This window comes from Clarias gariepinus, chromosome 26 (assembly GCF_024256425.1).
Source record: "Clarias gariepinus isolate MV-2021 ecotype Netherlands chromosome 26, CGAR_prim_01v2, whole genome shotgun sequence".
NCBI lineage: Eukaryota > Metazoa > Chordata > Actinopteri > Siluriformes > Clariidae > Clarias > Clarias gariepinus.
The window spans coordinates 21713374-21728746 of NC_071125.1; the positions used below are offsets into that span (position 1 = coordinate 21713374).

The 15373-nt window shown below is 39.3% G+C and overlaps 2 protein-coding genes across 2 annotated transcripts; one reads left to right on the forward strand and one right to left on the reverse strand.

Moving 5' to 3' along the window:
• Positions 1–429: 429 nt before the first annotated feature.
• Positions 430–3665, reverse strand: rpl21 (ribosomal protein L21). Its single transcript, XM_053487519.1, has 6 exons — positions 3586–3665; positions 2033–2111; positions 1864–1925; positions 1475–1587; positions 853–1003; positions 430–554 (listed from the first exon to the last, which is right to left on the reverse strand). Exons 2-6 carry the CDS (start codon positions 2097–2099, stop codon positions 465–467), a joined length of 483 nt encoding a protein of 160 aa, XP_053343494.1. The 5' UTR covers positions 2100–2111; positions 3586–3665; the 3' UTR covers positions 430–464.
• A 512-nt stretch (positions 3666–4177) lies between these two features.
• On the forward strand, positions 4178–11936 carry usp12a (ubiquitin specific peptidase 12a). The gene is made up of 9 exons (XM_053488360.1): positions 4178–4334; positions 7163–7243; positions 7331–7544; positions 8565–8797; positions 8902–8978; positions 9090–9173; positions 9263–9460; positions 9572–9650; positions 11175–11936. The coding sequence occupies exons 1-9, from the start codon at positions 4287–4289 to the stop codon at positions 11274–11276; spliced, it is 1116 nt and encodes a 371-aa protein (XP_053344335.1). The 5' UTR covers positions 4178–4286; the 3' UTR covers positions 11277–11936.
• The last annotated feature ends 3437 nt before the right edge of the window (positions 11937–15373 follow it).

Here is a 15373-nt window from a genome sequence, read left to right on the forward strand (position 1 = left end):
AGTGCAAAACCACAGCTATGTTAAACTAACATGCATCTTCAAGTGCTTAAGTGATCTCCATTCATTATTCTCTTTCTAAACACATTTCTTGCACAAGGTTTTAATAATGTGTTGCAAAATTCTTTATTCAAAAATTTCCTTAATTTTTTTCTTTGCTTGATGAAACCAAGGGGGGGGACTTGTACCATTTTGTTTTCATGAACTAAAGCCAGGACACAAAAGTGCAGAAAATCAATCAGATTACAACATTCATCATTCTGAATGCTGTGATTAGAAAAGTGCACAAAAAAGTACTGTAGAGTCACCTGAACTGACAGCAGTAATTTTCACATTACTCTTGTTAAGTTAAATCATAACTATATGATGAGAACGCACAAAAAAAAGCAAAAAAAAAAAAAAAAAAAAAAAAAAATGATCCAGAGACAGACGTGTGTGTATAAAGATGTTTATTTCAGTCAGCAGATTTATGCCATGAACTCGTAAGGGATGGGCTCCAGGAGCTGGGGCACGTTGTTCTTGGTGCTGACGAAGTGGGCTGGACGTGGGGCGGCGGGCTATTGCAGAGAGAAAGAGAGAAGAAAAAAAAAGGAAACCATTTTATTTAAATAAAATGCAGAGACATGTGACTAATTTGTAATAAATTACTTAAGCAACAGATCTTCGAAACTTCTCAGCATTGATGAGCAAAAATCTAATAAATTCTGTAAATACTGTACATTACAACTCCATGCTTGCTTAATCCATCATGCAGCTCTAACTCCTGATATTAAATTGTCCTGGATCCAAATATTCTGTATCAAAGTTTTTATCTATAACCTGTTGGATATGAACACTATAAACTCCACCGCGTACCTGGCGCTTGAGCTCTACCCAGGAGTTTTTGGCCTTGGCCTCCAGCTTCCTCTTCTCGTTCTCCTTGATGCGCTGCAGGAAGCTCTCTCGGCTCTTAGAGTGCTTCACGTGCTCGATGCGCACGTTGATTCTCTTGGCCAGGATTTTGCCCCTTTTGGGAAGAAAACATGAAACTTCAATGAGAACAAGCTAAAAGGTGAATCAACCCTAGGTTGATTCTCGGAATAAATAAAATGTGCCCTTATTGACAATCTGGTGTAGACACGACACAGTCTGTCCAGGGTGCATAAGGAGGACTAGTCTCCCCCACATGAATGACCACACAGGACATAAAGAGGTCCTCATGGTAAAGTGAACATGGGGTAACACGCACCAGTGGTTGTTACTGTGTAATCAAATCACCCTAACATGCTCTACAAAAGTGACATTTTTGACCATTGTAAATTCAGATCATACAAGTGTACTTTGAAATGCACACTACATCAACAAAAAAAGTTGTAAGTTAAAAACTGAGTGTAAGTGACTGCATAAAAAGAATGATTTAAACTTTTAGTTCATTCCACTACACACACGGATGTGTGTGGACAGGCTTGTGGTGTTGTAGCTGTTGTGTCGTACTTACTTGACCTGCTTGTTGACGATGATTCCTACAGCATGCTGTGTGACGTTATAAATGCGGCCCGTTTTGCCATGGTAGCACTTATGAGGCATGCCTTTCTGAACAGCTCCTGTGCCCTAATAAAAATTATTATTAGCAGATATCAGGGTTTAAACCGGCTGTGAAATGAAACGATGGACTTTCGAGGCGGATTATTAAACACTTTTCATGGTGCATCGTTGAGAAATGACGGAGTGTCTATAGACAGGAAAATTACATAATTTCTTTCTATAGTGATTAGTAAATCTAAAAAAACTTATTTCAATGAATCAACTTCTTACTCATTTAACAAACATTTTTACAACTTACAAAAAAAAAAGAGGGGGGGGGGGAGCATCCATTCCATCACTTACCTTGATATCAACAATATCTCCCTTCTTGTAGATGCGCATGTAAGTGGACAGAGGAGTGATTCCTGTAAAGATAAGGTAAATAAAATTATTATTTTTTAAAAATCCTGTTATAAAGGTGCACGCTTGCTGGTGAACAGATCGATCATGTGTTTCATATGATTTCACTCACCATGCTTGCGGAAGGGCCGCGCAAACATGTACCTCGTTCCTCTCCTCTTGCCTCTGGTGTTCGTCATGGTGCCTTAGTACTGGTTTACATAGGGAGGGAAAAAAAAGGTCAGACATTTGGGTAGGATTTAAAGGGTCTGGAGAGACACAGAATCAAAGTTTACTTGTATGATGTTGAATTAGACAGCCCCAGGATGAAATTGTCACTTTGATCATGATTAAGGGCCAGGAGCTAGACTGCTTAGTTGTATTCATATATCCTTATATTATTTTATTTAATCAAATGCCTAATGTGGGAGAAAGAAAAAAAAAAAAAAAGAAAAAAAAAAGGGGGGGGGGAAAACCCCATACAGCTATGATCCTGACTCCTTAGTTAATCCATCAGTCCTGTGTCATGATAAGAGTAAAGCATCCTTTGACCATTCATGTGCGAGGTTGCTTCTCAGCCCCACTGAGAATTGTAGGATCAGTCAGTTTTGCCTAAGAACAGCCATTAATAAAGGAGTGTATAAACATCACAAAGCGACTTCTTCCAACCATCCAAGAAGAGTTTGGTGACGAGTCATAATGGAGCACCTTGCCATAATGTAAAAGTGATAACTACAAAATTTTAGGTCCATGGCCAGGAAACTCTCCAGACCTTACTCCTATTAAGAACTTGACCCAGGGGTAGCTCAGTGGTTAAGGCATTGGACTACGGTTCTGAAGATCCCAGGTTAAACCCCACAACCACCAAGTTGCTGCTGTTGGGCCCTTGAGCAAGTCCCTTAACTGCTCAGATGTACAAGTCGCTCTGGATAAGAGCGTCTGCCAAATGCCTAAATGTAACTTGGTCAATCTTAAAGAATGAGGTGGACAAAACCTCAAAGCCCCAAAAATTCTGACAATCTCCATGCACTGATTATGCAGAAATGAAGTTGATTGTGAGCATGTCAGGGTGAATTGCAGGAGGTTTTAATCAAAAAGGTCAAACACTTCAAATACTGACTCTAAATTAAACCTTGTCAATAAAAGCTTTTGTCAATAACTCCTATGGAATGCTTGTAATGATAATTCAGTATGCCATAGTAACATCCGACAAAAGATCTAAAAACACAAGCAGCAGACTTTGTAAAAAAAAAAAAAAAAAAAAAAAGATGTAATTCTCAAAACCTTTGGCCCCGGCTGTATATCAGAGCTGAGTAACATTAATACACATGTATGAACTGTATGAGGCCTGTCTTGATCTAACACATGGATGTTGCTCAAATCTAAAACATTTTCAACTTTTTAAACACTGAGCTAAATTTAATGAAAATTAAATTAACCACCGATTACAGCTTTTTCATTTTAGTCTCACGCGCATACTGTATAACGGCTAATCCACATGCTCAGCCACGCGAGCGCTACACCTCTCCATTATTTACTATTTAACTCAACTAATATCACTCCGACTGCGCTTTTTTAACAACAACACACGATGGACGAGTCTAAGTTACGTTTCTAAGGCGCTACAAACCGACCAAATCTGCGCAAAACACCATTTTTATAAACAATTTCAGGAGTACATCTTACCCCCGGTTGCTCGCAAGATGGCGGTTAGGGCGGAAAGAGAAAGTCGGGGTCCTGCGGCTTGGCCTTCTAAGGGGGAAAATAGGAGTCTGTAGTAAATGCCTGATTAAAACTACGGATTATATATATCTATTCTGTATGTAAATATGACGCTATGCGGTACGGTGGACAAAACGTATCTTTATGCTGTTTCAAGATGTCACAAATATTTATCTATTTTTATCTATATATATGTATAATTTCAAACCTTTTCGATTAAATATATTTCTTTGTAAAATGGAATTGAGAATATGGGATTGGTGCTGTTAGTTGATGAAGCGTAAATCTAACACACACACATAAACGCACGCACTCGTACACACATTAGACAAGGAATTAAACGCTGTTGTTGTTTTATTTATTTATTTACTCTAAAACATCTCAATCATACAGGTGCTTATATCAGGTTGATTTGAATTCCCGAGCACTAAGACCCAGAGGCTTGTCCATCGTGGCGGAATTTCAAATTACAACCCGGTCGCTTTATGAGTGCACTTCTTTAAATGTAACTTATAATCCACTTCCGCGTCCTATGTAGAGCCCTAAAGTTCTGTATGCAGTGTTATTAGGACACAGCCTGTAGCACCGAGGCTGTGCGATCGGGCCGGACGGGGTACTCGGTTTCGCCTCCGCGCGGTGATTGGGTGGAAGATGGCGCTGGCCGAATGGAAATCCTAATGACAGTTTCCAAATTTGCCTCTTTTTGTACCATGGTAAGCGAATTTAACTTGAATATTGCGTTTTTAACAGGAGTTAAACCCCAGAGTTCGCTGTCTCGCACCGGTTCGCGCGATTAGCGCTGCGTTAGCGTCCAGTTTTTTTTTTTTTTGCTTGCTTGCAGTTTTTTTTCCCTGTGCGTTGAGAGTGGATGTGAAAATGTCCTCAGGCCTGATTCCAAGCTGTTACAGTGAAGTAATCTAGTACATGTCGTGTTTTATCGTGCTTTACGGTGGGATTTCATCCGTGAGTGATTTAGTTCTAACCGCAAAGCGGAGGTCTGCGGTTTCATGCTAATGTGCTAAAGCTGCAGGTTAGCATAAAACCTTCAGAGCTAACACCAGCGCAAAGCTCTGTCTTTTAAAACATCGTATTAATTATGTTAGATATTATTTTACGGATGTGGCGATGGAGGTTTTATTCCTTTGATTTGTCCTGGAACACTAAATTAAATATGACTGTGCGCTAATGGCGGTGTCGCGCCGAAACTGCGTGTGTTTTAAAGTAATACCGAGATTTCGTTTGTTTTTGAGATGTCAGATCTCACTGTATCTGTGAGAAATCCCACTTATCGTGTGCTATAATGTGAAGTTTTCTTCAAATAATCTCAATAGTGTAAGATGCCTCTGTAGTGTAGGTGACACCATTGAACGGCGCACTTTGGCTTTTTAGGGGAAACTCACGCCCATGTTCAAGACTTTATTCACGATAACAAGTTTGAAACGAAATTTTTGGTAGTTCTTATAAATTACAGCTAGTAAATAATGTTTAAAGGTAAACTTTAAATATATTTCCCCACCCTTGTCAGAAAGAGTCGTAAATCTGAATATGAGTGAACACCCCTACGGCGGACTGTACCATCTGTGTAGTGTTGACACTTCCTCAAGCTCGAGACTCTCTGACATCAATGTGTGTGTTGTACAGACTGAAGGGAAGAACTGGCTTTATTAACCTCAGCTAATATCTCTCAGACCTCTCTCCCTCTTTTAATTTCTCTCTCTCTCTCTATATATATATATATATATTTCTCTAACTCTCTCTCTCTTTATCTCTCTCTATCTTTACCTCTTCCTCTCTTTCTCTCTTATCCCCCTCCTTCTTTTTATTTCCCTCTCTTTATATCTCTCTCCTTCTCTATTTATCTTTTTCTCTCTCTGTCTATATATAAATACCTCTCTTTATCTCTCTCTCCCTCTACATCTCTTTTTCTCTCTTATCTCTCTCCCTTTGTTTATTTTTCTCTCTTTTTATTTCTATCTCTTTATCTACCTCTCTTCCTTTCTTTATATCTCTCTGTTTCTCTCTCTCTCCCCCCTCCCTCTTTATTTCTACCTTGCTTTCTTTTTATCTCTCCATCTCTCTCTCTCTCCTTGTGTATGTACGTTAGTGAGAACAAATTATTCGTGTTCTTTTGTTCTGGTCATAACACATGACTTGTATTATACTGTTACCATTTGGAGAAAAAGTTAATAGTGAGTTGATTCATACGCAACATTTGCTATATATATGTATGTATGTGTGTGTGTTTAAAGTTGATCCTAAAATAAATGTGTGTTTTGCACATCGTTAAATTACACATCGTTGCACATCGTTAAAATAAAACAAAATAAAAATTATTTGTCACATGTGACACAATACAGCTTCAACAACTGTTTATGACCTAAAAAAAAAAAAAAAAAGGTAAGGTAGATATAAAATGTTCAAATAAAACGTGTAAATTATACAGGATGTATATAGTAAGATTATGGACGTATGTCTAGAGCAAAAATAAAATAACTAGTTTTAGAGGTAGTATATATAATTATTTTTATTTTTTTGATGACTCATCATGTGCTTGTGCTGCGTTCTTGCAATTAAATGCCCTCTACAGTGTCGATGCCCCACCCCAGGGGGGCGTGTCTCGGTCCACAGTAGCAGCTCGTTAGCAGATAACCCGGATCATAGGTGTGTGTTAGGTTTGGTGTCTTTTCAGAGGGTATGTATTGGTTAAGGAAAGACACGCTAGCTGATCAGGAGGTGTTTTAACAGTTCAGCAGAGATCGCGTGTTCGAAGAAAGAGCAGGTCGTGTGGACAGTTCCTAAAATTACTTTCAGGATCGGTAAGGGTGTGGTTCAAAAAAATAATAATAAATCCCTCAAACACTTTAACACGCTGTCACTTTGACGTCCTGCTTTAAATCACCACAATAAATAATGTAATCGCAGCTCCAAGGACATGTGATAAAGTCCCTGTGTTTGACTCGAAGCAGACGGTTTAGATCTGTCTGTTAATCAGAAATGTTCTGCACTTACGAATTTCTGATTAAGTCATAAACTCTTGATTCTGTTTTCCAAATATTACTGTCTACATTATTATTGTTGGTATTTTTTTTTTTTCACGTTTTGTATATATTCTCACAAGTTTGTCTGAAGCCTTGATCTGACCCACATGCAGAAAACAGGAATGAGGGTTAAGTGCAGCGTCAACCAAAAAAAAGTTGAGAAAGAAGAAGTGGAACGCCTTTTAAAAGAAAGCAGTAATCACTCAAAGCAGAAAGCTGTTCTTTCTTTCGATGCGGTTTTTTAGGCAGGTGAGAACATATTACGTAGACAGAGACCAGTGTTTATTCCTCTCTGGTTGTTGGCACAACATCCGAGCGTGTTTGTGTCTGATGCTCGTCGGTCTAACACGCCTCTTATAATGTGACGACACAGTGCACTCAGTGTTGGCAAAGTGAGACCTGTTTGGCGGATTTCCTGAGTATGTAATTACTGATTTGATTCGAATTCATTTTAATCAAAATAACATACAGGAAAGTTTAAGATGTTTGTGTTTGTGTTTCAGGGCGCCAATGCCTCCGCTTTGGAGAAAGAAATTGGCTCGGAGCAATTCCCTGTCAACGAGCACTACTTCGGACTGGTTAACGTAAGCACACTCGAGTTTAATCCCGTCCTCTCGTTGCCCGCATTATCGATCGGGTATTTACGCCCCTCTCGTGTTTTTTGGTTTCAGTTCGGGAACACCTGCTACTGCAACTCGGTCCTCCAGGCTCTGTACTTCTGCCGGCCGTTTCGGGAGAAGATCCTGGCCTACAGGAGTCAGCCACGCCGTAAAGAGAACCTGCTCACCTGCCTGGCCGACTTGTTTCACAGCATCGCCAACCAGAAGAGGAAGGTGGGCGTCATCCCTCCGAAGAAATTTATCACGCGGCTGCGCAAAGAGAACGGTGAGGGAATGCACAAAAGACCTACAAAAAAAAACATTTCAGCAAGTGAAACATTCTTTAATCTAGTCTTCTGTCTGCGATTTCTTAAAATAAGATCACAACGAGTGTTGGGGAACGTTACTTTTTAGAGTAACTAATTACATTACAAAATTACTGTCTTAAAAAAGTACTCAGTTACATTACAGCGTTACTTTCTGATAAAAGTAACTAGTTCGAGTACTTTTCATTGCAGAAAATAAAAAACTCCTTTGTGATTCCTCATGCATGTTGTTTTAGTCAAGACCTTTATAATTAAAATAACAATAATAACCTTTATAATAATAAATATCATAGGTGATATAGGGGTATACCAGCAGGAATAACAGAAAGGGGGGGGGGTATTGGGGGGGGGCTTGTAGGACGACTTACACATACACACACACACTCACATACTAACGGATTGAAAATGACCACTGTCTTGGTCACGGATTACATAAATTTTCTAAATAACGGATTACATTTTTAAAAATATATTTAAATAACTAAGTACCTAAATGGCGGACCTTACACGTTAGATTACTTGCTACATTAAAAAAGTAATCCAAGTACCCTACTCTACCTTGTAATGTGTTACACCTGACATTGATTACAAGAAATTAAGTATATGATTTATTAAGCTTATTTCTTGTCACGTTTTAAAATAAAACAAAAATTTTAAGTGAAAAAATATCTTGTTCTGTTGGCAGGAAGTTTTTACTAGTTTTTAGGAAATTTGAGAATTTATTTCTTGAAGTAAGCAAAGTTCTCTGCCAACAGAACAAGAAATTGTTTCATTTGCAATTTTATTAACATCTGACTAGAAATAAGTTAAATAATCACCTATTTGTCTCATTATGATCTTATTTTAGGAATTATACACAGGATTGGATAGACTGCACTTAATGTCTTAATGTAAATGATGTCTTTTTTTAGAAGTGAAAAGAAGTAATTTGAAATATTTAAAATTATGTGCTGTTTACCAACGTGTACTCTGTGCTGCAGAGCTCTTTGATAACTACATGCAGCAGGATGCGCATGAGTTCCTCAACTACCTGCTCAACACTATAGCCGACCTGCTGCAGGAGGAGAAGAAGCAGGACAAGCAGAACGGCAAACTGGCCAACGGCACGCTTGATTCGCAGAAGAGCAACGGCTCCCCTCCGTCCACCACATGGGTACACGAGATCTTCCAGGGCACGCTGACCAACGAGACGCGCTGCCTCACCTGCGAGACGGTAAGACAACCAGGATTAGCGCGAGGAGGCGGGTCGTGTGGGATTTAATGCTCATGAGAGTGATCTCACCGGTTATGCTGATTATGCCATTTTTTTTTGTGTAGATAAGCAGCAAGGACGAGGACTTCCTGGATTTGTCTGTGGACGTCGAGCAGAACACTTCAATCACACATTGCCTCAGGTTTTTTTTCCTTTTGGCTTGTTTTTAATCATGAGATTATGAATCAGCGAGCACGTCAGCCTGCGGGTTAATCCCGAACTGTGTTTTAATTCCCACTTTTTTTGTCCTCAGGGGCTTCAGTAATACGGAGACCCTGTGTAGTGAATACAAATACTACTGTGAGGAATGTCGGAGTAAACAGGAGGCACACAAAAGGTAAAGATGAGTGTTTGTTCAATTTTAGCACTCTAGGAGTAGAGTAGCCTTTGTGTGTTTACAGTAAATGTGTGTGTGTTGTGTCGCAGGATGAGGGTGAAGAAGCTGCCCATGATTTTAGCTCTGCACTTGAAGAGGTTTAAATACATGGAGCAGCTCCAGCGTTACACTAAGCTAAGCTACCGCGTGGTCTTCCCTTTGGAGCTCCGCCTCTTCAATACGTCCGGAGACGCGACCAATCCCGAGAGGCTTTATGACCTTGTCGCCGTGGTAGTGCACTGCGGGAGGTCGGTTTGGCAAACTCGTGATCGAGCTCCTTATATAATTTTTTTTTAGCTGACTTGTCCTAGTGAACAACGCTTTACAGTGATTAATGTGTTTCATTTTCCTTTTGATAGCGGGCCCAATCGTGGACACTACATCGCTATCGTCAAGAGTCACGACTTCTGGCTGCTCTTCGACGATGACATCGTAGAGGTAATTAAATACAGCCATCTGTAAGATCAGCGTTCCTCAGTTTTATTCATATGTCTGAGCAGAGGCTTTACAGAAATACAGATTTCGGTTTGGATACTTAATGAGGAAATCAGATGTTCCAGTGGTGAGAGAGACCCCCAGAAATATAAAGAAGAAAGCCTGAGACTCAAAAAAAAAGATTCCAGAGTCCAAGCTTTAATTTTCCTTATAAAGTCTTTATACAAGTTTAACGAGAGGTTGTAAAGTACCAGTACAGAGTTTGGACACACCTCCTAATTCAGTGTTTTTCAAGGTCCATGATGAAACTGTCTCTCATGAAGACCTTCCAAGGAAAGCAAGACCAAAACTTACATCTCCTACAGAGGAGAAGTTTATTTAGTTACCAGCACCTCAAATTAGAGCCACTGTGAAGGCTTCACAGAGCATAGTTAGCAGACACATCTCAATATCAGCTGTTTAAAGGAGATTGTTGCATATTTTGGGTGCCTTCAGTATTGTTTTACAGTGTAAAAAGGAGTAAAAATCAGGAAAGACAATGGAGTTAAAAGGTGTGTCCACACTTTTGACTGGTGCTATGTATGAAAACATGGTTCTAGTGTCTGCTTACGTTTCTTCAGAAGAACATGGGAACTAGAATCGATTATGCAATTTAATCACACTTTTTTATTTAATGATTTGAAATTTTTTATCAAAATGTTGGACAAAAAAGTCATAGCTCCATGTGATGCATGTATACAGTACAGGTTAGTCCCCAACTTACAAACATTTCCATAGATACGAATAAACCGAAGAATAATCCTAATTTCGGAATACCCTCAACAAAACAGTTTGCAGTGCAATACAGTGTAAAATAGCTCAAAATGCAAAGAAAACAGAGTGAGAAAACAGAGACAAAATGGCATCCAGGATTCTCCTCACGATTTAAAGGCACAGAGGCAAATTTTACTGTGAGATTCATTTCCTTAGAAGCGATTATGGTTTTTAGCCACATGCTGGCAGTGTGGGGGGGAAAGGCAGAAATTTAATCAAGTGGATTGGTCTGCATAACATCATATATTCGTGTCAAAGTCATATTAGACTGACTTTGTTGGATTTAAGAACTATTCTGACTTACAGACATGCTCCCAGAACGGAACTAGTTCGTAAGTGGAGGACAGCCTGTATATAGAAAGTAGGAATTGAGAGTGGCGTATCGCAATTTTTTTTGTGTTGTGATTCCTGTATTGCAACACTCCATTGACTCCAAAATTATTTTTATTATTATTATGTTTTAATTTCTATACGTTTGCATTTGAAGTGGTTCCATTCTTTTAATATCCTACAGGTGGCATAAGCTAAAATTAAATCTTAAATAATCTTAAATATTAAATCAGGACATTTATAAAATCGGCACCTAGATATCGTGATAATATTGTATTAGGCAAACCCGGGTGATTTTCATCACTAATAGTAATGATCGCTTGCTGTAGGTTCTATTGCTCTTTGATTTATTTATTTATTTGTTTGTTTTGGTTTTGTCCACAGAAAATCGATGCCCAGGCGATAGAGGAGTTCTACGGATTAACCTCGGAAATCTCCAAGAACTCGGAGTCGGGCTACATCCTGTTCTACCAATCCAGAGACTGAGATTGTTCAGCACCCGCCCTCTCCCCTTGTGGAACCCCGCGGAACATGCCAGACTGCGTTTCCAAATCCTGCCGTGTCCCAACCCTGAGCAGGCTGCATCAGATCACGCTGACCACCCCCCTCCCTAACCTTCCACCCCAAACTGCCCTGACCCTTAACCCCATCATCCACCCCCCCACTGCAGCAGTCCGGATGTGATGCAGTTACAGCATTGTGTGTACGTCGTGAGAATGTTTAATCGCACTGGCTGAAATGTGTTTGTTGTACCCGGCTCTGTGACACTGACAGTCCTGACATGCTGCAACCTTTATAAGCCTGAGTTTCTGACAAAAGGCTTGTGCATGGGGAATATAGGGGGCGCGTCCTGAACGGAGGAGAGGGGCTATAAACTGAACATACGGGGCTATTTGTGGGTTTATGTATTTCTACTTTGTACATAGTGGTATTTGTATAAATATTATAAAATTATAATAATATTAATTACTGATATAGGTGAAAAAGATCGAAACATTGAAAATATGTATAACACTATGGTGCACTTTTGATACCGTTTTGTAGGTGTTTGGCAGGTTTGTGTGAGGGTTTGCTTGAGACGGCCTGTTGTGAAATCATTTTCTGTTTTAAAGAAAAAGAAATAAAGTGTACAGATCAAGATGTAAATTAAGACAAATGCGAGTGTTTTATTTTGAGTCCATTTAATCAGGTTTTAACAATCTGTCTGTGAATATGAACAAAACATCAATGTTAATAATAGTAATTATTATTATAATAATAATGTATTTCAAACTTGAGTCCAATATGGTAACGCTCCGTCTCCCAGAATGACACCTGGACTATCGTATGTTTATTATTTCAGCTTGTTGACATACATTAATCTGCAAAAGTCTTCATATTTTGCTTCCAGAGGCCCAGACTTTTTTGTATTCTTAACTTATTATTGAAGAATAGTTCTCCAGGCTTCCCGAATGCCTTTTTTGGGGGTGTTAAGACTTTTCCACAGTACTGCATTTTGAATATCAAACCTAATGAACACCAAGCATGTTGAGGCTGATTGAGGCTGAGGCAAAATGTGTACACACTACACTGTGCACACTGGACTTATATTTCTGGTCTGTTATTGCTTTCTGAGCTGGGTCGCAGCCTTGTTTTAAATCTAATCTAATTTCCACCTCCTCACTGCCGGCCTGCATCAGCGGCTCTATCGGGAACTACGGTGCGTGTGTGTGTGTGTGTGTGTGTGTGTGTGGTGTTTTTTTGAACGACACCTTGGCTTGTCTAGAGATGACTCATTGATTCTGACAGAGGCCTCTCAGTGCTGAAGTGCTCATTAGTTTGCCTCCAGTGAGTTTTCAGAGGAACACCGAGCGGTGTGATGCTTAATGAGACACGTGCGACCTGTTTATCCTGGGATTAATATATCTGTAGCGTGAAGCGGAGATAAGCCAGTTGTGTTGCTAAGTCAACCTTCACATTAGAAAGCCATTTTTTTTCTGAGAACTTGTGTGTCACAGAGCTATGTCATCAGCAAGAGACAAATGCACACCAGTTGACGTTTACATTATTCACTTAAGTACACCAATTAAGTATGACGTGGCTAAGTGACGAATCCAAATGATTCGATTAGAACTCCTAACCATGATTTTATTTCCTTTATATAGATGTTAGGAAGAAGAATAAATCTTGGAATTAAGTAGCAGAGATCATTGGAACCTGTATTTAGCATTAGAAGCTAGAAAAAGTAAAAGAAGGCAAAAAGAATGATCCGTTCATGAACCAGTATAGATCCCCCTTTCACAGCTTAAAACAGCACCAGCCTGTCGAGGCATGGACTCCACTATACCTCTGAAGGTCTGTGTGTTATCTGGCATGAAGCAGTTTAGGATCAGATCTTTCAAATCCTATAAAATGTGAGTTTTGGCCTCCATGGTTAGAATTTATTTTTGCATAATTTTACTGAGATCTGGAGCATTCGACGAGCAAATCAACACCTTGAACTCGATGTGCTCCTCAAACTACTCTTAAACCATTTTTCGCAGTGTCTTAGGGTGCATTATGCTGCTGAAAGACTTCACTCCCATGAGGAACATCATTGTTTCTGGTGGCCAAGGTGCCAAGGTTCACCAACGAAGCATCACACAGCTTGCCTTCTTGCCATGGTGCGTCCTGGTGCCAACTCTTCCCCAGGTAAGTGACCCACATCACATAACTTCTACCATTGCTTCATGGTCCAGTTCTGATGCTCGCATGGTTCTTAAAGGTGCTTTTGGCTCTGGAAATGGGTCAGCATGGGCACCTTGACCGGTCTGTGGCTACACAGCACAATACACAACAAACTGTAATACGCTGGTGTTCTGATTTCTTTCTATTAGAACCAGCATTAATTTTTTCAGTGATTTGAGATCCAGTAAGTCATCTATTGAATTGGACCAAATGGACCAGTGTTCGCTCATCATGTGCAGCAGTAAGCCTTGGCAGCCCATCGCCTCGTCGCCTGTTCACCAGTTTTCGTTCGTTGGAACACTTTTGGTATGTCCTGACCCCTGAACATTTTACACGAGCTACAGTGTTGGAGTTGCTCTGACTGGTCCAGATATCACAATTAGTCCCTTGTTAAATCCTTATGCTTGCCCAAGAGAGATTGGATGACACAGATCAGCCCGCTGTTAATAGCACCTTCTCAGAATAGGCAGTCACAGGGGAGCGGCTAAGTGAGCAACTTTCGAAAGAAAATGCGATCTGTTACAACGCTTCAGCAAAAAAACACCCACTCAGAAGTGACACTGTGAAAACTAGTTGCTGCTGATGAGCCAAAAAATAACAAGTAAAAGAAAAAAGATGGATGATATTGAAGTGATTTTGTGATTACTACTACAATGACTTGTGCATTAAATATGTCAGCCCTTTTTGCATCTCATGCACGAAACTAACTAAAACTAGGTAGAACAAAGGAACATCCTCGTATTGAGAAACTTGTGTGTAGAACCATGTAGTTATTAAGTAGAAAGTTTCTCAGATATTGTAGATATTACTGTTTCTTATTACAAAAAAAAGCAACCTTCAAGCGCAAAAAGCGCATGCTAGTGCGAACGCAGGCAATTTGCACTGATTGAAAAGTTGCATGTGAAAGATTGAACATGACCAGGGTGAATTATGCACTTTATCATCTTTATTATAGAAAAAGAAATAGACCAATATGGGGGGATTTTTTTTCCTCCTGGGTTTTCTCTGGGTTTTCTCCTGTTCCCTCCCTGAAACATACAGTAAATACAGTAGAACTGGCCTGGTTGATGTATACTGTATATAGGTGCATATTAATTAATTAGAATTTAAGCGAAAAGTTTATTTATTTCAGTGACTTAATTTCAAAAGTGAAACTCAAATATTATATGAAGTAGATTTTTTTTTCATGTTGATGATTATAGCTTACAGCTACTGAGAACCCGAAATTTAGTATGTCAGAAAATATTAATATTGTAAAAAAGTTCAGTATTGGAAACTCATGATGACACTGTAATCAGCTAAGTAACTTAACACCTGCAAACGTTTCCTGAGCCTTTAAATGCTCTCTCAGTCAGGGTTAGTGGGCTGGCTGTTCCCAGAGTGCTGTATCCAAGCACATTAATGGAAAGTTGAATGGAAGAAAAAATGTGGTAGAAAAAGGTGCACAAGTAACAGGGATAACCGCAGTTTATACTTTTCAGTGTTCCAACACATGTTACAAATCTTTTATTTTTATTCATTTTTATTTACTATTTTTATTTTCATAAATAATATTCAAATTTTCTGAAATACTGAATTTTGGGTTTTCATTAACCGTAAGCCATGAAATAAACACTTATATATTGGTGTGTGTGAAACACAATATATCGGTGTGTGTGAAATAATTCTGTATAATATATGAGTTTCCTCACATATGCACCAGTATATTGTATGTGTGTTTGTGTGTGTGCATGTACATGGAGCACTGTAGTGTTCTCATGTTCCATTAAGGGTGTGTGTCCACCACCATGTGCCCAATGATCCATGATGATTATGATAATGAGCATACTGAAGCTAAAAACATGAATGCATGAATGAATTAATAAATATATTGTACA

Bases quoted from the DNA above. Each gene is read 5' to 3' on its own strand.
- usp12a (XM_053488360.1), top strand. From the start codon at position 4,287: ATGGAAATCCTAATGACAGTTTCCAAATTTGCCTCTTTTTGTACCATG. The intron at 4,335-7,162 runs GTAAGCGAATTT...TTTGTGTTTCAG, and splicing joins TTGCCTCTTTTTGTACCATG to GGCGCCAATGCCTCCGCTTT. The intron at 8,798-8,901 runs GTAAGACAACCA...TTTTTTGTGTAG, and splicing joins GCTGCCTCACCTGCGAGACG to ATAAGCAGCAAGGACGAGGA.
- rpl21 (XM_053487519.1), bottom strand. From the start codon at position 2,099: ATGACGAACACCAGAGGCAAGAGGAGAGGAACGAGGTACATGTTTGCG. The intron at 1,004-1,474 runs GTAAGTACGACA...TCTTCCCAAAAG, and splicing joins ATCGTCAACAAGCAGGTCAA to GGGCAAAATCCTGGCCAAGA. The intron at 555-852 runs GTACGCGGTGGA...TCTCTGCAATAG, and splicing joins GGGTAGAGCTCAAGCGCCAG to CCCGCCGCCCCACGTCCAGC.